Source organism: Triticum urartu, chromosome 1, assembly GCF_003073215.2.
Source record: "Triticum urartu cultivar G1812 chromosome 1, Tu2.1, whole genome shotgun sequence".
In the NCBI taxonomy this organism is placed as follows: Eukaryota; Viridiplantae; Streptophyta; class Magnoliopsida; order Poales; family Poaceae; genus Triticum; species Triticum urartu.
In genome coordinates this window covers 407187378-407209166 of record NC_053022.1, presented here as the reverse complement: position 1 = coordinate 407209166, position 21789 = coordinate 407187378, and the positions used below count along the sequence as shown (strand labels likewise).

Genomic DNA, 21789 nt, shown 5'->3' with positions numbered 1-21789 from the left:
CATGATTATTTTGGCCTAGTTTGCAAAAATAGGTTATTGTGGCCACTCGAAAAACATAGAAAAAGATCTGTAGTGACTACAAGCAAACAACTAAAGAAGACAATAAGGAAATAAATAAGCAAGCAATTAACGCTAGCCTATTACCGCTATTACACATATTACATCCACTAGGCATCAAAGTTCACCACCAATGCAAATATAGGGAACAAAGCAGCATATTACATACACTGGCCGTAAAAATTGGCCACCAGTGCAAATAAACTCGACAGCAAAACAAGAGCATAACTGAAACAACTTCAGAAGAGCTCAAGAAACGTGGTATCCACCATGCTGGAAATAAGCTTAGCAAGCTTATTAGCTTTGTCCTATTTGGCGCTAAAACCGTCCAATGCTTGTTGTTGCACCAGAAAGTATGCATCTGAATGCTCCAGGGACTTCTGCAGTCCTTCTGCTTCTTGTCGCAGCAAAGTTGATCGATGTCTTTCAACTTTTAGTTGAGACTCAAGAAACCGAACTAATTCATACAGTGAGTTTGAATAGCTTGTGCAAGCGGTAGTGGCCAGTAACTCAAACACTAAACCAGGACAGGACTTTGGGGTTGTCTCACTGTCTTCGAGATAGTCTTCATTAGCTATTTTATCAGCTTTGTTGGAGACCAACAAGGATGTGTCACTAACCTAAACCTTATCTGCATTACTTCCTTTACCATTGCTTAATAAGGCACTCTTCCCCAATATTCTGTCAACATTCTAAAAGAAGAAACAAGCAGACACATAACAGTTTTAGCATGTACTAGTATATGAAACTCATTTCGGTGAACCAGTTCATTAGTAAGGTGGACAGGATTAAACTACCAAGTCTTCTATTGTCAAGTACTAGTACATAATAAAAGCATCAAACAAACATATATCTATGTCCTATGGTCACTGCATTGTCTTGCCAAATCAAAATAGAGACACGGTTCAAATCATATTAGTTCAAAAGCAGTAGTGAAAGAATACAAAGCGTGGGAAACTACACGGCACAACAAGATTTCAGATGGGTACCACGGGTCTACATGTACAACAACACTATTGCCTCTGTTGTGATGCTAGTAATGTGCATGATATGAGAAGTCAACTGTATACACAATTGAAATTGAAATCAACAGAGCTATTGATAAGAGAAAGCCTGTCAAAGATACATGCGTGAACATACCTGTTGTGCCATTGGAGCTACGATTGGATCCTTCAATTTAAAAATAAGTTTGTATGAGTAAATATAGTGATACAAGAGCAAAGCAGTATGCACGATAGCAATCATAGTTAAAAAAGACGCGCCTAAGCGAGCGCTTAAGCGCGCCTAGGCTCTAGGCATTGGCGAAATGCATTGTGCATAACTACGCTTTATCTGTGCATAACTGCGCATAAGCTTGCGCTTTGGTCAGTAAAGCGCAAGGCGGTGGCAAAATGCACAATTAACGCCTAGCGCTTTTTTGAACTATGATAGCAATGGAATCTTTAATTAGAATAGTTGTTCTTCAGGTTTAGGCACTTGTTCTACAGAGTACAGTAAGACGCAAGAATATAGTGCTTAAAAATAGTAAATGAGCTCATAGACCTTCCCACATTCTTGGTTCGGGACCAGTACAGAACAAGGCGTTCCCAGTCATCGTCCAGTAAATGTGTCTCAGGAGAATGTAAGGGAATTTGATGAGTTTCTTTGTCGGTGAAGTGCGGTTTCTTCAGGTAATTCTGATACTACCACCAAGCATTCTTGAAGATAGAAGAGATATTAGCACAGGTTACCTCATCCTGAGTTTCCAAATCAGTCCTTCTCTATAGAGAAAAATGGGAAATTTTGCTGTCTTATAACCATCATGGAGGTAGGATGTATGGGACAAAGCAAAGTAATTGCCATGAATAACATTACTTACACATAACTCCTGGACAAACACCTACAACTGGCATTTTCCTTCATCTTCAGTATAATATTTCCAAGATGGGAAGATACACACATACGATTTAACAACATCAAATGCGATAGATGCTAAACTATGACTAGCTACTTGTTCTTCCTCCACAGGAATAGGCGTACTAACTGGTGGAGTTGGGGTTCGCCGTGGTAGTACTGGCCCTTTGGGAATTTGAGCTGCCTTACTAACTGCTCTTGTTTGGGATCTCTGTGGTGGAGATGGTGCTGTGTCAATAGGAACTGGGTTACTATCTGCTGGGGTTGGGGTTAGATTGGATGAAGCTGGTTCTCTGTCCATCGCAGTAGGGGTACAATCTGCGAGAGTTTGGGTCATGTGTGGTAGGGCTGGTTCTCATGCATGTACAACCTGGGTGCTATCTCCGCCAAGAGGTAGCACTATTTTAGCGGCTTCTCTGTCCATCACAGTAGGGTTACAATATGCGAGAGTTTGGGTTATGTGTGGTAGGGCTGGTTCTCGTGCATGTACAACCGGGGTGCTATCTCCACCAAGAGGTAGCACTGTTTTATTTGAAGACCGTGTTTTTAGTCCGCTAGATGCTGGCATCACCCACTCCAATTCAAATGGCTGATAAACAAGAAACATAGTTGAATGTACAGACATTGTATGAGAGACAGATGTAATAGACAGTGTGGAAAAAAGAGGGCATGAAATAGTTGACATGTATAGTGTTTAACTAAAACGAATAGCATGACATAATTTCACATATATGATGTCTATCTAAACTGGATAGCATAGCATAACATAATTCAAAGATATGATGAATAACTAAACAGGATCGCATGACATAATTCACCTACATGTTATCTAAGTAATCAGGATCGCATCATTTAATTCACATATGTGATCTATATGCTAAACAGAGGGCATTAGATATGATGTATGCACTAAGAACATGGTGTTGAATATTGTGTATATGATGTCTAAACTATGCAATGCAAGACACCATATGCATGATATGAGCAGTATAACTGTGCCAAGTTAGAGCATACACATCAGTGGGGGAATAGGACTGGTCATCTGTCTCTGAATCCATCTCTGAGGAGCTATCGGGACCCAATAAGAGATCTGCTTCGACAGGTAGCATTGTCTGCTCTGAAGGCCTTGTTTTCACTCCAGATTTTTCAATCTCCCACCCAAATGGCTGATTCGCAGGAAGAGTAGTTTAATGTACAAACATTGTCGACAAATGGAAATGTAGTGAAGAAAAGGATGGGCAAGATATCATTCAAATATATGATGCATGGTTAAATAGGATGGCATTGCACATTTCACGTAAATTATGGCTGGCTAAAAGGCATGAGACTGCATAATTCCCATATATGATATAGAAACTAAACAGGTGGCATTACAGAACATGTCTAAACTAAGCAGATGACATATATGATGTCAAAAGTAGGCACTGCAAGGCAACATATGCATGATATGACTAACATCATCATGCCAAGGTAGGGAAAACACCTTGGGGGTAAATAGGAGTGGTCAGCGGCATCTGAATCCCCCTCAGAACAGATATCTTCCTCTGGATTACAATCTAGAGAGGGGTGGGGAGGGTTTGCCATTGAACCCACCATGGAGCGATGTCTTCATGACATTGTATTGCCGCGCAAAACTCTTCTCTTTTCTCTACATGTTCAGCATGACTGTGTACAATATCTGACATGCATACGAAAAAATATGGTGGGATTATGTAAGGAGAGCATGCAGAAATTTAGAGTGATCGTAACAACCAGTGGATGGATGCAAAAATAATGATAGCAGGCTGATGATTGCTTTAATTTAATAAAAAGATAGATGATGATTGCTTTACTATTTGTTTCCCACCCAAGATGAACAACATAGGCATACCCTAGGTGAACTAGATATTAAACGGAGATACTATTCATGGATTCCTCGATATGTGCCCCACAACTAATTTAGAACTCAAGTTTGAACATTAATTTGGACCTGACTTGGAGTCCAAGAGGTGAACAGGATGATAAAGTAGCGGGTAATTTTAAGCAATGCATAACATAAGTAGAAACAAAAGGGTGCGACCTCTCTTGTGGACCCGTGTACTCCTTAGGTTCATCTACTGAGTCGATGATGGTGATGCCATTGCGGTGGGTGCCGGCGGCAGGGAAGGAGATCTGAGACGGCGAAAGATGGTCGGGAGCCGTGATGTCTGGTTTGGTGGATGTTTCTGTCGATGGAGCAGCTCAGTTGAGGTGGACGATGTTGTGGCAGGAGCAGGACAAACCACACAAAGTTCCCTTCGACACCTACCTGTAACTGAAGTAATTCTGTCAGGGCTCATTTGGCTTGCATGATTGTAAAATGCAGGATAGGAAAAACACCGAAATAGGATAGGAATGCACATGGTAAACAGAGCATTTGTAAACACAGGATTTCTGTCAACTTGAGTGTTTGGTTTGCAGGAATTGGAAGAGCATAGGAATGCAAAGAAACATGGCCAAAATAAAGTGAAACCATATAAAAGCATGTACATTTAGAATGTTATTCTGCCACTAATGCACTTGGTCTTGTTTTCATGCATAGGATTTTGAAAAGTAGGTCTAGGTGGATGTTTTGCTTCATTCCTTTCAAAAAATGCATGAATAATTGAATAGTAGAGTGCCATTGGAAAATTCCCTATTGCTATGTTTTTCCATTGAACCAAAATAGCCCTAATGGATCGACATGAATGTATAGTAATAAGTGATGCAACAAGTGTACAACCTCTTTGCCGTAGCTGTGTCGACCTCAGCATCATTGGGTTGGTCGCTGAAGAATTTGAGGCAGAGGTGGCTGTCGGAGGTGTGGAGGAAGATCTGAGGAATCTGTAGACGGCGTCTAGGGCACTGTTCTGTTGTGATGGATCATTCTGTCGTTGGAGCAGCCCCGGTGAGCCGTAAGACGTCAAGGCTGAAGCAACACAAGACGGACACCGTCAATATCTAGTGGGATTCTAATAGCATCTCCAATAGATGATGTAAAATAGATGTAAAATTTACATCACCGAAAACCACCTAACTACAACAGATGAGGTAAAAACTGTTGACTCTGAACTTAACTGTCAAAACTGAAATTTACTCTGGAATCTGAATGTTACTGTCCAAACTGAACGCAATGGTAGTAGAGAGGCACTTGACATGTAGTTTAGGGAGGGCTTGCAGTTCATCTTCAACCTGCACCCCCTAAGCCGCCAGCCACCACCGGCTGAACCGCCGGCCCCAGCGCCGCCTCGCGCCCCAAAACAACTCCCCACCTCCGGTCCACCGTAGCCCCGGCCAGCCCTATAGGCCCCCCGCCCCCACCCTGAACCCTAAGATAGATAATGGGGTACCTCTCCGGCGAGCCCCCATCCCCGCTGCGGGTGGTTCTTCCTTAACTCCGGTGATCCCCCCACCCCCTGAAAATCGACTGACCCAAAGTTGATTTAGTCGATTGAAGTGTAGCTAAATCAGAGCAGAGCAGCAGCACGAGCGAGCGAGCGAGAGCCGGAGAAGCAACAGCTGGGAAAGCGAGCGATCGAGCGAGAGCCGGAGCAGCAGCGCGAGCGAGCGAGCAAGAGCCAGAGCAGCAGCAGCAGATCTGGCTGGTACGGATGCCACCGCCGAAGGGGCCTCGCACTGGGGGAGAGCCGCCGTTGAGATGTCGCCCGCGGCGCCGACTTCAAGGTAGCTGCTCCATGGGGGTGCAGGATGGAGCACCATCGGTGCCGCGAGGTCGAGCTAAGGATAAGGTGCGATGCGATGAGTGTACAACCTCTTTGGTGGTGCCGAGTAGGCCTCTGCTTCATCCGAGGAGTCGGTGAGGATTCTGCGGTTCCGATGGAGCAGGTTAAGGCAGCGCTGTGGGGATGGAGCAGCCGCGATAGACGAGGCGATCATCGGAGAAGCTCCTTGGAGGTGGAGGATGGGGCGGCTGAACCGGTGGGACGACGAGATGGATGACGGATCCTCATCCGGGGAGTGGACAAGGGATGTCGAGATGTTGTAGTGGATGACGTCGTCGGGGAAGAGGCTCCGACTGGGCAGCGGTGAGGTGGCGGACGGAGGAGGGTGGGGTTTCGCGGCTGGAGCGGAGAGGTTATGGTGGCCTGGGATTTCGAATGGCAAAAAGGAGGCGATGGGAGGGGGTGAACCATGACTTAGGGACGCGCTTGTCCAAAATGTAGGGTGTGTTACAAAAGTACCCCCCACCGATTTGAACTAGCGGCCCTTTCGCTCAGGGTTAGAAGGGGGATTTCGCATGTCAGGATTTGGCAGCCGGAGGGAGTTTTCACGCGCGTTGTAATTTCGGGATAGCAAGGCGCAGGTTGTGAAGGCGCCAGTTTTGGGAGCACGATATCTGAATTTTCGGGATATAAAAAGGCGCAGGTTGAATTTTAGGGACAAGCCTAACGTGTAATATTGTACTTGTACATACCAAATCAATTCGCACTTCCCTCAACCAAAAAGAAAACAAAAATATAAAAATACACCACATAAAGAGAGAGTCTTGCCCCATTTTACTATAAAAATTCTATTCAAAGCTACTCCCTCCTTCCATCTATATAGGGCCTAATGCGTTTTTTGATGCTAACTTTGACCAAATATTAGAGCAATAATATATGACATGCAACTTACACAAAGCACACCATTAAATTCGTCTGTGAAAGGTTCTTTCAATGATATAATTTTCACATTGTGCTTCTCATGTACTATAAATCTTGTCAATAGTCAAAGGCGGTCTTAAAAAACGCATTACACCCTATATAGACGGAAGGAGGGAGTATGAATCCATGTTATGTCCAATTAAATTTTTTCACTTGCTGCATAATGCATGTAACCTACTCATACCAACATTTTAGTGCATTCCAAATGTCTATACTACCGCTGCAATTCGAGCTGAATTTGAATTTGTTTCTCTATTTCAATAAGAATCTATAGTCATGATTGTTGCCAACTTCAACCATCATTCGTGTATTAGCTTAATAACACACCACATGATTACTATAGAGATAGATATGAACTATGTGTACTATATGAACTCGAATTCTATTTTTTGAATACACTTAATGTTGATTCCAAATAATAGTACATTTGATGTACTAACTATATATTCATAATCTGAACCATGTTCCATACGTGTACACCGTGTTTATCACACATAGTATAGTGTCTCGCCCCCTACATTATGACAAGTATTTAGACCTGAGCTGCAAAAGCCACACATTAGCCCAAATTATGATCAATGTTCTATATATTATACGTAGTACTAGCAAGGTTCCCATGCGTTCCACAGAACATCAACATGATCAAGGGGAGGCCTAATTTGCAAATATGGAGAGGGGTGTGGGTATCTTTTTTCAAAATTGCCATAGTTTCCTTCCTATCCGTCAGATATAAATCGGACGGCCTATATTGCAGGATGGCAGGCACACCATCATCAACAACTCCATTTTTTATAAGAGTAGAGATAAAATATATTATATGTAGTATAACATGTTCATAATCACACCGTGTGTATCACCGTTATATATATTCACACATTCGTCAGTTTAAAACACTATGATAAATTCTTCAAATATCCTAATTCGCTTTTTATAATGAAGTATGATCTCTATTCGTCTTTTACACCCACACAATCATCTTATCTTTGTAGCTAGCTAGCGCTAACATTCTCTTGTGCATGCACACGCCTGCATCCCTCTCACCCTCCCTCAACATTCTCTAGCTCCATCGTGCAAATTCATCTTTTCACTTTAGGTCGTTCACCCATAGTGTGTGTAGGCCCCCAGCTCCTTCTTTACGGCACACATCGATCGATATGCCTCTCTAGCCAGGTGTGCCTAGCACAAAAACAAGCTTCCCCTCTTCTCTTATCACCATCCATGCCTCACTCCCACCACTCTTTTCATCGATCTCGTACTCGCACACTCCTTCCCCCTCGATATAGTATGACTCTCGCACCACCTCCTAGATACATCCCTCTCTCTCTATATCCTTCTCCATGTGCCTCATTTGCTTCTAACACACACATGCATGTATACCGATCGATCTCCCAACATATACCTAGGTTGACTTTAACTATCCCCCCCATCGATCGACGTACCTCACAAATTATGTCTTTCCTTTCTCTGAAAAAGGAGGATTGATCTTCCTATGTAGTTATGTCTGCTTACCACAGCTATATCGTCCCCCCTCATCATTCGTGCATGCCTCCTGACCCGTCTCTCACACGCACGTGCACAGACAAGCAGACATCCCTTCTGTTATTGATATTGCAGGCGTGCCCTCCGGTTGTCTAGCAAGCCTATCCCACCATTTGGTAGAAGCAACTCCACTACCAGCCCCTCCAACACTCTAGCTCTGTCTCTCTCCCAACCTTATTCCTCTCCTACACATATGAATGGATGCTGATCGATCTCCCTTAATACATGAGGTAGATCAATCTCCCTTAATACATGAGGCAGGCCTCTCTCCTCCTCCACACATATAGAAGCCATTGTACCTCTATAGTTAATTAGGCCTCCCTCCCCCTCCCACCACACACCGATAGTCGAGCGCTGTAGGTAGGTATCCATGCCACAGAGACAAACTGCACCTATCCCCTCTCTCGTTCTAGTAGGCCAGCCACTCTATATCTTTGACGTGGCCACACACAAATTCGATGGCACTCTTTATCGACCCTGCACGCGCACACACACACACATCATCCCTCTCTTTGATTCTATGGACACCTCAAGTCGATGATACCTCCACTCTCTTCTCGTGGATCGCCCCCTCTATATGTATGATATATCCAGGACTCTATTTCACACACATTACATATGTTACATTTTTTGATTGACCCCCCCCCCAAAAAACTCCCACGAACCCACACACTGTATCTCTCTACGTTTGTATCTCTCTCACACAACCCCACGTAGGTGGTGTATGTATACAAGAAGAGAATAGGTGACCGTGCACATACTCATGCTTCGTGCCCAGCCACACCTGCGCGGGTACACGGTGGAGCTCATTTCTGTACCAAATGGCAGCCCGTGTGCTAATTTGAACGCGTGTAGCGGTTGTTTACCTACGGAGGGCGTGTACCACACGTGCACGAAACAAAGTTCGACTTGATGCGTTGGCCCGTTATTTTTAAATAAAGTTATATCGCTCAATGGCACGTACACAGAATATAAAATGATTTTTATGGAGAAAAAGGTAGTCCGCTCCACTATAAACAATGGAGCCTCCCTGCCTGGTTTGTCTCTCTTCAGAGTATCTCACACAAGGCTGCGGTGGGCTCTCTCTCTCTCACTGTTGGTCACTGATCCGGCCGCATCCCGTCTGCCGGCGGAAAGGGAGGACGTGCATCGTTTCTCCATTCGACGGCGCTGAGGCAGCACGTCCTGATCTGCGGTACACGTCGTTCTCTCTGACCAAGCTTCGGCGCAGTAGGGCCTACGCCACCTGCTCGCTGCCGCAGTATGGGCAGATTCTGCCCGCCGCCGCTCACCTAGTTACATCCCGACGACCTCCAGGTATCCCCTACGGCCTTGCTCCACTGCCCGTCTTCCCACGTCGCTGCATGTGGATCTTCCATAGTTCTTTGCACAAAACATAGCTCGTCCGGCGTACTTTCCATATTGCAATCTCGTCCTCACACCGTTTTAGACAAACACAACCATGTTGTTATCTTCCCTTAGGACAAGGAATATGCTTCTTTTTTGTCGTCGCAACTGTCATCAACAATATTTATCTTTTTACAAATTTCAAATGGGCATATTTTAGAGTGTATATTCACTCATTTTGCTTCCTATGTGTACTTCCTCCATTGCTAAATATTTGTCTTTCTAGAGATTTCAACAAGTGACTACATACGGAGCAAAATGAGTGAATCTACACTCTAAAATATGTCTATATACATTCGTACGTAGTAGTCCATTTGAATCTCTAAAAAGACAAATATTTGAGTAGTCACTCATTGAAATCTCTAGAACCGAGGGGGTAGTGCACAGCCGCATGGGAGACTCAGACCGGTGGTTGCACCACATTAATAGTGAGTAATGAGCAGTCAAATCATAAGCCCCACCTTTCCCACTATAAGTTGCTCGGAAGAAGCAACCATCAATACGCTCTTCTTTGAATCCGCTCATACTAATCCATCCATCACTGTTTATAGAGCGCGCTTCAGAAAAAGACAAAATCTCTGGGACCAAGGCGACTAGCAATCGGCTTGAATATAGCATTGGTAGTTATAGCACGGCGTCTATTACTAGAGGAAATAATGCGTACACACATGCATGCACTTACTCCACTCCGTGGTACTACATCGAGAGAAAATCGCTGCTACCACGCCCTAATTTATTGAGCATTAACCCAAACGCGTCTAAAGTCTCTCTGGTGGTGGAAATGCATTGAGAGAAATGCATCGTAATGAAGCGCGCCCTGTAAACTATGACGGAGGGAGGAGTAGTATGAAGGTGCAAAACCAAGTACGCGTATGGCTAGTCGGTCAATGCACCTCCTCTTGGCATATCACTGACATGTGGGACCGGAGTGTGAGCAAACCGATCTTAATTGATGGCAAAATGGCCAACCCGCCGTTCCTTGAGAGAGACGAGGAGCGAAAACACATGGACGGGCTCGCACGGAGGCCAAGATATATGCGAGCATGGTTGATCGATATCATCATTACATGTTGGGCTACCGTTTTCTGCCCTTCTCCGGAATAAATGTGAACTTTATCAGAGATTAAAAAAATAAGAGTACAGAGGCTCCACCATGTGGTTGTAGTAGTAGTACTACTCGTACTACTAAGCCTTGCGCTTGGCTCTTCGCCTCTTCGTGAAGTCGAACAATGATGGTACTTCGCATGTTCGATACTAGTACAGTGTATGTCTCTGGCAATCTGACACTGAATGAACTGATGCATGTCCACCGCCTGGGTGTTGCATTAGTCAAAAGTCATAACCGAGCTTCTCCTTGTTCTGCGAGTTGACGGGACACACCAACAAGTAGTGCTAGTCCATACTCCCTCCTTTCCGGTTAATATGGCTTAATCTTTTTTAGGGGTAAATGAGAGAGTTTTATTCATATATAAGCATTCTTAGGACGATCAACCAAGACACTGGTCACTACGAAGCGAGGTACCCCGCAAAAAAAGAAGTAGGAAGCGAGGTGTTTCATCAAGCCAACTCTCGGCCACATTCAAAGTGCAGCAAGCACGGTTCGCACAAAGATGCGCCGCAAGGTTTGCTGACCTGTTTACATGCTGAATAACAAAAAAGAGGAAATATAACTGAGCGCTCCTATTTGTAATAGGATATGAGCCAGAATTAAGCGAGAATTGTGGCGAGTGTTCCATGCAATCAACTTCCATTATCACATGCGAGAACCCTTGAAGAGAACCAAATGTGTCAAAGATTGCTTTATCACATTTTAAAAATATAATAAGAGTGCAGACGCTCCTCCATCCGGTTCCTAGTACTAGTATAGTACATACCTCTATAGACTATAGTATTAGTACTAGTACTAGTAAACTTTGTGCTTGGTTGTTCGCCTCTTCGGGAAGTGCAACAATAATAGTACTAGTACATTGTATGCTTCTGGCAATCTGATACCGAATTAACTGTTGCACGTCCATCGCCTGAGTGAAGGAGACCTTGCATTAGCCAAAAGTTTCTCCTTGTCCTGCGAGCCACCGCACACAACCTTCTCCCATCCTGCAAGCTTCTCCTCATTCGGCAAGTTGACGGGGCATAGCAAAGTAATGCTAGTCCATACTGCCTCCTCTCCGGTTAATATGGCTTAATTTCAAACGAGATAAATACACTGTTTGTCACTGTATATTTGTAAAAATACGGTCAGTGGACTTCATAATACGCTCATTGCGCTCAATATATACATTTTCCGGTGTTTATACGGTCACTAGATCACCCTGGCTGAGTATGTGTGTGCATGCTCATGTAGATTGAGCACTTGAGCATGACCGTGTGTGTTCCGTCGTGTGCTCAGACATGCATGCATTAGGGCGTCGCGCGCGTTTTTGCGTCCATGTGTACGTGTGACTGTTGCATACACATAGGGGGAGTACGTGTAGGGGCCACTAAAGGAGCAGTCAAATCACACAGTAAGTTAGTTGGAAGAAGCAACCATCATTTCACTCTTCAATGACACGTACGCAATATAAAATGGTTGATACGGAGAGAAAAATAAAACCACTATATATACACTAGCAGGAGCCTAAGCTACAAGCCTGCTTGCTTGGGTTGCTCTCTTCACAAGCATAGAACGACGGTGGCCACACCGCTGGTCACATATCCGGCCTGATCCCGTAGCTGGGGGGAAGGGAACAATGTTCTACATAGACGCAGTCGACATCGGCGAGCGAGAAAATCCACAGTCGGTGCGTCCCAATCGGGGGTCACCGCGGTATGGCCCGATGTCGTGTCCCAACCGCCCTTCTAGCTACAGCCCGACGTCCGTTTCGAAAATATTAGTGCATGTCAACAAAAAATATACTAGTATCGCTGCTCCATTTCAAAAAAAGCATATAAGTTGTTACTTCTTACCCAAAGGATCTTTATATCCAACAGACACAAAATATCCATTCGACTGTTCGAAATTACTTTCACTGCTGATCTGATGTTGAGGTAATTGCTGCATCCCCACCAAAACCTACCATCTCTTAATCTAAAGTAGACTGAGCTAACCCCTATATTAGCATATTACTAAGATAAACAGAAGGCACTTTAGAATCATTTAGGACGTGAGCTTATCAATCTGAATGTGGAGGGACACCAGCTTAGCCCCGGCCAGCAGCTTGGGCGGAACTGTGAAGTAGGTCAGCTCTTGCACAGCGACGTCGCCGGGATCCCTGCTGCTTGTCACCTCCATTTCCACCTTGACGGTGTCGGTCCTGCCTTTGGGCTCCCCCGGTGGGCCGTTCGCACACAGCTTGGCCACGTAGTGCGGTAGTGGGGATGCCCCCACTCTGATGCAGACGACCGACACGGCGATAGGCGCGCTGATATCGAGCACACCACCGACCAAGAAAAATGTGCGGCCGTCCTCCTCCGCGAACAGCAAGAGCCGTGGCTCCGACAGTGGCACTTGCAGCTGGAGCGCCTTGCCGTACTGGATCCTGTGCACGGGCATGGGATGCACGGTGCTGATGTGGTGGGAGAGAACCGGCGGCGGGCCTTCGTAGCCGCAGATGGGAACGGGGCATTTGCAGGGCGCGAGCGGACACACGCTCTGGTGATCGGCGAGCTTGTGGTAAGTGACGTAGAGCCCACAGCCTTTGTGCGGGCACTCCACCCTCACCGAGGAGAGGACGGCTGTAACATCCCAAATTTTCAATTTGGAATGTTATACATTAGATCATCATTGCATATCAAATTTTATTCCATTTTGGCTTGATCCTAGAAATTCTACGCAACTCAAGGACCTACGGAGAGAGTTGGGGATTTCGTTATTTTCATATTTGAGTTTTTCTCGAATTTTGAAAAGAGGGTCGTTTGATTTTAATTATTTTATCTTTGAATATTTCTTTTATAAAAATGAAAGAGAGAGAGGATAAAATGACTTCCTAAAAATAAAGAAATATTGGAGATTTAATGTTAAAATCAAATAAGAGTTTTATTCGGATTTCTATTGCTTGATTGCTTATTGTATGCTTGTTTGATTGCGATAGAGTCCCGGAGTGCGAAGCGTGCTACTACGAGTCTCTAGGTTTCACGAATCATCAGCAAGGCAAGTAACACTTTGATCATACCTCTTTACTACCCGGTTCTATTGCATTAGATCAACCCTCAAACAATTGCATGGTTAGGACCTGAATAAATTTTGGATTTTGGGGTAGTACATATTCACCTGTTTATTATCAAACCCTTGGGAGTTACTTCTATGTTATGCTTATATTGCCATGCTATGCTCATAGACGTTGATTGGGTTTGAGATTAACCATGACAGATGTGAGTTGTTAATTAATGGTTAACTTAAGGTGGCAACTTTAATACACATCTGGGTGGATTGAGGCACCTGGGGAACCCAGTGATTGCTTGTATTTTTTTGGAAATCCCAGGGTACCGTGTAATTCTCCTATGGACTGCCACCCAGGCTCAGAGGGATCATAAGATTATTCATGCTGGAAACTTCCATGTGCAACCACATGCCAATATGGGCTCTGGCATAGTTGAGTAAGTTGTGGGAAACGTTTCCATGATGGACTAGCAGATGTAGGGGGTTGTAGTTGTACAGGTCTATCTATCGGTTAAGGGGACCTCTTCGGAAAGACTGTGTCTTGGTCATCTGTTTCTCAAACATCATGTAGTGCGAGAAATCCAACGGACGAGATCGAGTCTTGTGGGGAAAAGTGCACAAACCTTTGCAGAGTGTACAAACTAATCATGGTTAGCTGTGTCCCCGGTTATGGACATCTTGAGTATCTAATTATTGGATTATCATGTGGATCTCATCACTCTTAATATAAATTTGATTGGGTTATTAATTACTTTTAATTGGGATTGAGAGGGGGTTTACCTTCTCAATGTTTTCAACCAACTTTGTGATTAAATAAAATATATTCCTTTGCAGTACGGAAAAATTGGATTTTCGCAAAACATTAACCATACAGCCTCCACCAGCCATATACGCATGTAGTGATATCATTATTATGTTCATTACTCTCTTGTGTTACATTGCCAGCATATTCCATGTGCTGACTCATTTCGGGCTGCAACATATCATGTTGCAGACTTTTCAACCGACGAGTAACGAGCCTTAGGTCGTGGTCTGTCACTCAGTGATGCCGTTGGAGTTGATGGACTCACTTTATCTTCCAAGCCTTCCGCTGTTATCGTATTAGATGGGCTTAAGCCATATTTATTATAATAAGTTCTATTTTGAGACATTTGATGTAATAAGTGTGTGATTTCTACTCTGTTATAAATCCTCAAGTACTATGTTAGTCAGCATTACCAATCCAGGGATGACACTAATGCACAGAGATCAGACTGTTTGAGGTCTGGTTGCTACAAGATGGTATCAGAGCACACACTGACTGTAGGACACGGCCACTAAGCTAAAGCCCTAGATCACTACTCTCTTCTCATTTCTGACTCCTCTCCTTTTTTCTACTCTTTAGGATGGCGGACGCAAGGAACAAGTTTGCATAACCAGATGAAGAAACACCCTTTGGACGACACTTGAAGGAAGTCACTAGGTACCTGAACATTGGAATACCAAGCTTCACCGGGACTTACAACACTACCTTACTAGAAGAGGAGCGTTGTATGATTCAAGTTCAAGTTCCAGGAAGAACATTTAGGCCAGTCACTGAGCCCATAGAGTTTTCCTTCGATGCACCAACCTGGAGTTTAGGTAAGAGTATGGCAGCCCACATCACCATGGGACGCATTGGAGAAGTTTACCACAAGGATCTCAAGGATACTATCTACCAGATTTGTGGGCGTCGAGATGATCAGCACCAGGAAGGATAGATCAATTGCCGTTTTCATCTAGGAGTTAAACCAGCACATTCGTCGCCAGGAGAACCAGATGTGCGCAGGCATGATTGATCCGAAGAAGGCGATGACAAGGATCACGGAGCTTGAAGAAGAACTCAAGGCAACTCGCGAAGATTATGAGGAGGAAATCGTCGTGCTAGTAGAGAAGAATGACGAACTGACAAGGAAGCTAGGAGTATTCATGGGAGACCCCGCGCCAGGAAGAGAAGATGATGATTCTACTTGCCCGGAGAACTACATCATCATTGACGACACCGACTCTGACCCCGACGATAGCGATGATGACTATGTTGATGAAGCTGGAGCAGATATCATGGAGTCTTCGACCGATCAATATATCTAGTCGACCACCATATCATTAGTAGTATTCCACCATGTATATAGTATAGTCCGAGTAGTTTTGTAACGATAGTTGTAAGACCGATTGTATGCCCTTTCTTGATTGATTGAGTGATATGATTGTGTTTGTCTCATGTGCATATGGGTAGTGTTTTCTCACTAGACCTCATTCTATTCTCTTTCTCATCCCTCTAAACCCTCAGATGCCTACGAGACATGACCCCGGATTTACCTTTCCACCGGAGCTCACTCAGTTGATCGAGCAGCAGAATACCTTGATGCAGTTGTTAGTTCAGAACCAAGGCAACAACAACAACAACCCACCAGCACCCACCTAGTTGACAATTTAGCCCTTTTTTGAGGTTGCAGCCATCGGTGTTTTCCAGTAGCACCGAGTCGATAGTAGCAGTTGATTGGCTCCGCAGGATTGGAAGGGAGTTAACCACTGCAGGATGAACAAATGCTAAGAAGGTGCGTTTTCCCGCACACCAATTGGATGGACCAGCAGCCTCATGGTGGGAGAATTACACTGTCACCTATCCTATAGCCACTGTTACATGGGACCAGTTCCAGCAGGCTTTTCGTACATCCCATGTATCAACAGGAGCCATGGCCATGAAGAAGCGTGAGTTTCACAACTTACGCCAAGGAGGACGCATAGTTGGCCAGTATGTTGATGATTTTAGTACACTAGCACGTTATGTCCCAGATGACGTCGCTACAGATGCAACAAAGCAGGAGAAGTCTCTAGAAGGGCTGAATGATGAGCTGAGCATGCAGTTGATGGTGGCAAATTTCAACAACTACCAGGAGCTGGTAGATAGAGCTCTCATTATTGAAGGGAAGCAGCAACAGATTGATAACCGCAAGAGGAAGTATGGACAAGGGAAGTATAATTCTGGAGCTCAGCAGAGACCCCATTTTACCACGAACTCAGGAGGACTTGTCCATAACCATGGAGGCCACACTCACAATGGAGGAAGTTCGCACAACCATAGTGTCTCCAAGAATGGTAATGGAGGAAGCAACGACAGAACCGTTCCAACCCAGCAATGGACAGAACCGTTCCAACCCAGCAACGCCTGCCAAGAAAGATCTAGGCCACGTTACTTGCTACAAGTGCCAGAAGACCGGACATTACACCAATGATTGTCCTGAAGCTAAGAACAGAAACGGCAATGGAAGCTCTGGGACGAAGCCCAACCCTTTCAACAGGGGACAAGTGAACCACGTTAACGTGGAGGAGATTGAAGCCCAGCCAAATGCAGTAATAGGTAAGTTTTTGGTTAAGTATTTTTCTATAGTCGTACTTTTCAATACTGGTGCATCGCATTCATACATATCAAGGGGATTTGTGGATAAGTATAAACTGCCCACCAAAGTTCTTAGTACACCTATGTTAGTGAGCTCGCCAGGAGCAGAGTATATGGCAAGCCAAGGATGTTTTTAGATACCGTTGGCCATAGGTAGGCACGTTTTCCCCTCAGATCTGGTAATTCCGGAGTCGCAAGGTTTGTATGTGATTTTGTGTATGGATTGGCTATCAATGTATGGAGGAAACATCGATTGCGCCAGTAAGTCGATTTTTCTCATCACCCTAGAAGGAAGAAGGATCAAGTATGTATCCTAGCATGTGCCGATTAGGACTCAAGTAAATTCCTTATCAGGAGTCGTACAGGAGGAAGTACCAGTGCTGAAGGATTTCCCGGATGTATTTCCAAAAGAGTTGCCAGGCATGCCACCCGATAGAGACATTGAGTTTTTGATTGAGCTTTTGCCAGGCACAGGGCCAATATCTAAGAGACCATACAGGATGCCTGCATAGGATTTAGAGGAAATTAAGAAGCACATTAAGGAGTTACTGGATAAAGGATATATTCGCCCAAGCTCGTCACCTTGGGGTCACCAGTACTTCTAGTGGAGAATAAGGATGGTTGTTGATTATCGAGGATTGAATGAGGTGACGATCAAGAACAAATACCCACTGCCGATGATCAATGACTTGTTTGATCAGCTACAAGGAGCTAAGGTGTTTTCCAAGATCGATCTGCGATCAGGGTACGACCATTTGAAGATTCGAGAGAAGGATATACTTAAGACAGCTTTTACCACAAGGTACGGGCTATATGAGTATACCATTATGTCATTTGGCCTGACTAACGCACCTGCCTATTTCATGAACATGCTGAACAAGGTGTTTATGGAGTTTTTAGATAAGTTCGTTGTGATGTTCATTGATGATATTCTGGTCTACTCGAAGAATGAAGAGGAGCATAAGGAGCATTTGCGTTTGGTACTTGGGAAGCTCAGAGAACATCAGCTATACGCCAAGTTCAGCAAGTGTGAGTTTTGGTTGAAGGAAGTTGGATTCCTTGGACATGTTATATCCGGAGAAGGAATAGCGGTAGACCCCAACAAAGTCGTCACTGTGACAAATTGGGAGACACCCACGTCAGTTCGAGAGATACGGAGTTTTCTTGGACTCGCGGGATACTACCGGAGGTTCATTGAGAATTTCTCGAAGATTGCAAAGCCTATGACGGAGTTGTTGAAGAAGGACACCAAGTTCAAATGGACTGAGGAATGTGAGGCTAGTTTTCAGGAATTGAAGAAACGTTTGGTTACATCACCAGTGTTGATTCTGCAGATCAACACAAAGATTATGAAGTGTATTGCGACGCTTCTCGTTGAGGACTTGGAGCAGTGCTTATGCAGGAAGCACTACAAAAAAAGACACATCCGTGACATTTTGGGCCGAACGAATTTTTTTTCTGTCATACATATGACACTTCTATGACAATAATTGTGAAAAAACCGGTATCATCATAGATGTGGGGGGCTCCTACTTCTATGACAAAAAATCATGACAGAAAATGGGCTTTTCGTCCTGGGCGGGCCGGAGACACAGCTGCATGACATTCTGTGGGTCGTCCATGACAAAAAAAACCATGGTAGAAGCGAGGGCGAGGAAAATTTCGGGGAGTTCCCGGTTACGGTGGGAGGTCGGGGGCCGAGCGATGCGCGTTTCTCTCATACACGTACGCGCGTGTGTGCTAGGCGTTGGCTCTAACTGAACCTGAGCGAGGCGTTGGGCTCTAACTGAACCCGAGCGATTGCACTGCAGGCTACGCATTACTGAACCCGATCGATTGATCCATGGCTGTTAACTGAACCCGATCGAGCGATTCCTTCGCTACTGCTGCTAACTAAAGCCGATCGATTGGATGAATAGTGAGCATTGCGGGGGGGTTGGATGAACAGTGAGCGATGGCGTTGCCTCTGGATGAACAGGACCCCGTGGTGTGGAGGGCTGGATGAACAGTGGACGGTGGAGGGGTGCCCGTGGAGGGGTGGCTGAACAGGACCCCGTGGTGTGGAGGGCTGGATGAACAGTAGACGATGGAGGGGTGGTTGAATAGTAGCCGGTGGAGTAGCGCGCGGTGGAGGCTGGATGAACAGGAGCCCGTGGAGGCTGGAGGAGGTCGACGGTAGCCCATGGAGGCTGGAGGAGGTCAACGGTGGAGATGAACAGTCTCTCGTGGAGTCCCATTTTGCGGTAAGCCACACCCCTCCTGATGAACAGGACCCCCGTTTCGACCGTAGGAGGTCCGTTTCGTCCGTTTTGCGGTACGCCACACCCCTCCCAATCAACAGGACCCCCGTTTCGACCGTAGGGGAGGTCCGTTTCCTCCGTTTTGCGGTACGCCACACCCCTCCCGATCAACAGGACCCCCGTTACGACCGTAGGAGGTCCGTTTCGTCCGTTTTGCGGTACGCCAGACCTCTCCCGATGAACAGGATCCCGTTTCGAACGTGGCCGGTCGAACACAAGGCCGTTTCCTCCGTTCTGCGGTACGCCAGGCCTCGTTTCCATCGCCTGTTCCGTCCAAGCCCTCCAGATGAACACGACCACGCATTCCATTTCGACCCAGCCGGTTGGCTCCCACGTGTTCCGTTGCCTCCCGATGAATATGACGCATTCCGTTGCCTGCCCATGAACACGACGCATTCCTTTGCCTCCCCATGAACACGACGACGACGTTGTTTCTCCGTTCCGACCCAGCCATGTCAACGAGACCTCATCGTACGTATGCGCGAGTAGGCGTTCGAGACCCCACCCGTATGTACACATACGTGGCCGTATTTTGTTTCTTGCACCCTAGCCGTTGTATGTACGTGTACATGCTACGTGCATGCCTCTACTACGACATGTGCGCGCCTCTACATCCACCAGTATATATGTACGTACACGTTCACGACCAGAATGACAACGCTACGTACGCTTCGACCATGTGGGTCCCGACTGTCAGGCACTTCCTTGCGTGCGAAGATGTAGCTGGTGGGTCCCAGCAGTCAGGGGGGCGAATCGTTTTGTTTTTTTTGCCCGGACGCACCTCCTTGCATGCGAAGGTGTAGCTGGTGGGTCCCAGCAGTCAGGGGGAAACGTTTTTTCGTGAAATACGGTGGCCCGTCCGGTGGGTCCCCGCTGTCAGGTGGAGGAATAATTATTTTGCGCGTAATAAGCAGGCACTTCCTTGCTGCGGCCGTGGACCCAGCTGTCAGTGTCTCCATGCACAGTACTCTTCCGATGTAAGTTGGTCCTTGACCACATTGACCACGCCGCGCCGAGAGAACCACGGTGGTGGACGACGACGAGGCCTATGAATGGGACGACACGGAGGCAAGGAAGACTCGGCAGTTGTTTCCCACGCGGAGGGGAGTATGACTGTACGAGGGTTTACTGGTTCGTCTGCCGTCGCCGGAGAATAACAGAAGGTGTGGGTGATTAGAGGGATGGCTAGGCCAGCGATGGGAGTACAGTGGGGTGGTGAGGCCTGCGCGGCAGCATAGCCGGCCGCGGGAAGGAGGGAGCAAGCAGTCCTGCCGGCGCTTGTTTGAGTGGCTGGAGCAAGAAGAGCAGAGATTGAAGAAGCACGACGGCCATTGGATGGACATCCAACAGTCAGCGCTTGTGCGTTAACCTTTTTTTAGGAAAGCCTCAAATCTGTGGAAAACAGCATACAACCCATCTGCCATTATTTCTAATAATTTACAGCCCATGTGCTAATTCTTAAGGTTTTTTGGAGCCCGTATTCTTTTTGTTAGCATTACAGCCCATATTGTGGCCACGGTTAAAAAATTATACGAAATTTTGCATATTTCGGTGCGGTCCGAACTGTTTTTAATCCCAAAATTTTGACTCACATTCAAACTGATTTTAAAAATAAATGTATATCAATATAAAATCAAACAAATTCTCCAGGCATAAAAATTAATGCAATTTAAAATCTTGAAATGAAAAAAAAGATATTTGAAATGAATTGCCGGTTTGATGTGTTTTAAAAATGTACAGCCCATTTCTCATTACTAATGGGCCATTTTCTCGGTCAGCCAAATGAAAGCTCTCCTCGTCTTGAAAGATTTGCAGCCCAACAGGCCTCACAAATCGACTTACTTGGCAAATCACAAAAAAACTGGGCTGTGGCTGTGGACCCAGCTGTCAGCCTCTCCATGTACAGTACTCTTCCGATGGAAGTCATTCCTTGACCATGTTGACCACACCGCGCGGAGAGCACCACGGCGGTGGACGACGGCGAGGCCTAGGAAGGGGACGACACGGAGCCGGGGAAGATGCGACAGTGGAAGCCCGCGCGGAGAGGAGTATGAGGGTTCACTGGTTCGACTGCGGTGTGAGGCTGCTATCGCCGCAGGGCCTGGCCAGCGGTGGGAATAGTAGGGGGCGGTGAGGCCTCAGCGGCAGCATAGCCGGCCACGGGAGGCAGGAGCATGCGACACGATCGGCGCTGCTTTGGGTGGCTGGAGCAAGAAGACCAGAGGTTGAAGAAGCACTACGACCGTTGGATGGACATCGTACGGTCATTGGAGCTAGAATCGTTCATTTTGATTAAGTTGACAAAGCCCTTCGTCCCCGTCAACTTACTGGGCCCACAAGTCAGCCTCCCACCAAGGTGGGTCCCAGCTAGCCGGGGGA

The 21789-nt window shown here is 45.9% G+C and overlaps 1 protein-coding gene across 1 annotated transcript in view; it reads right to left on the bottom strand.

The window, feature by feature from the left end:
• Positions 1–12690: 12690 nt before the first annotated feature.
• The window catches only part of LOC125532886, a 111406-nt gene continuing 102307 nt past the window's right edge, over positions 12691–21789 (bottom strand). Inside the window, exon 2 of the mRNA XM_048696757.1 lies at positions 12691–13130. Within this exon, the coding sequence (XP_048552714.1) occupies positions 12691–13130 (440 nt within the window). The remainder of the gene's footprint in view (positions 13131–21789) is intronic.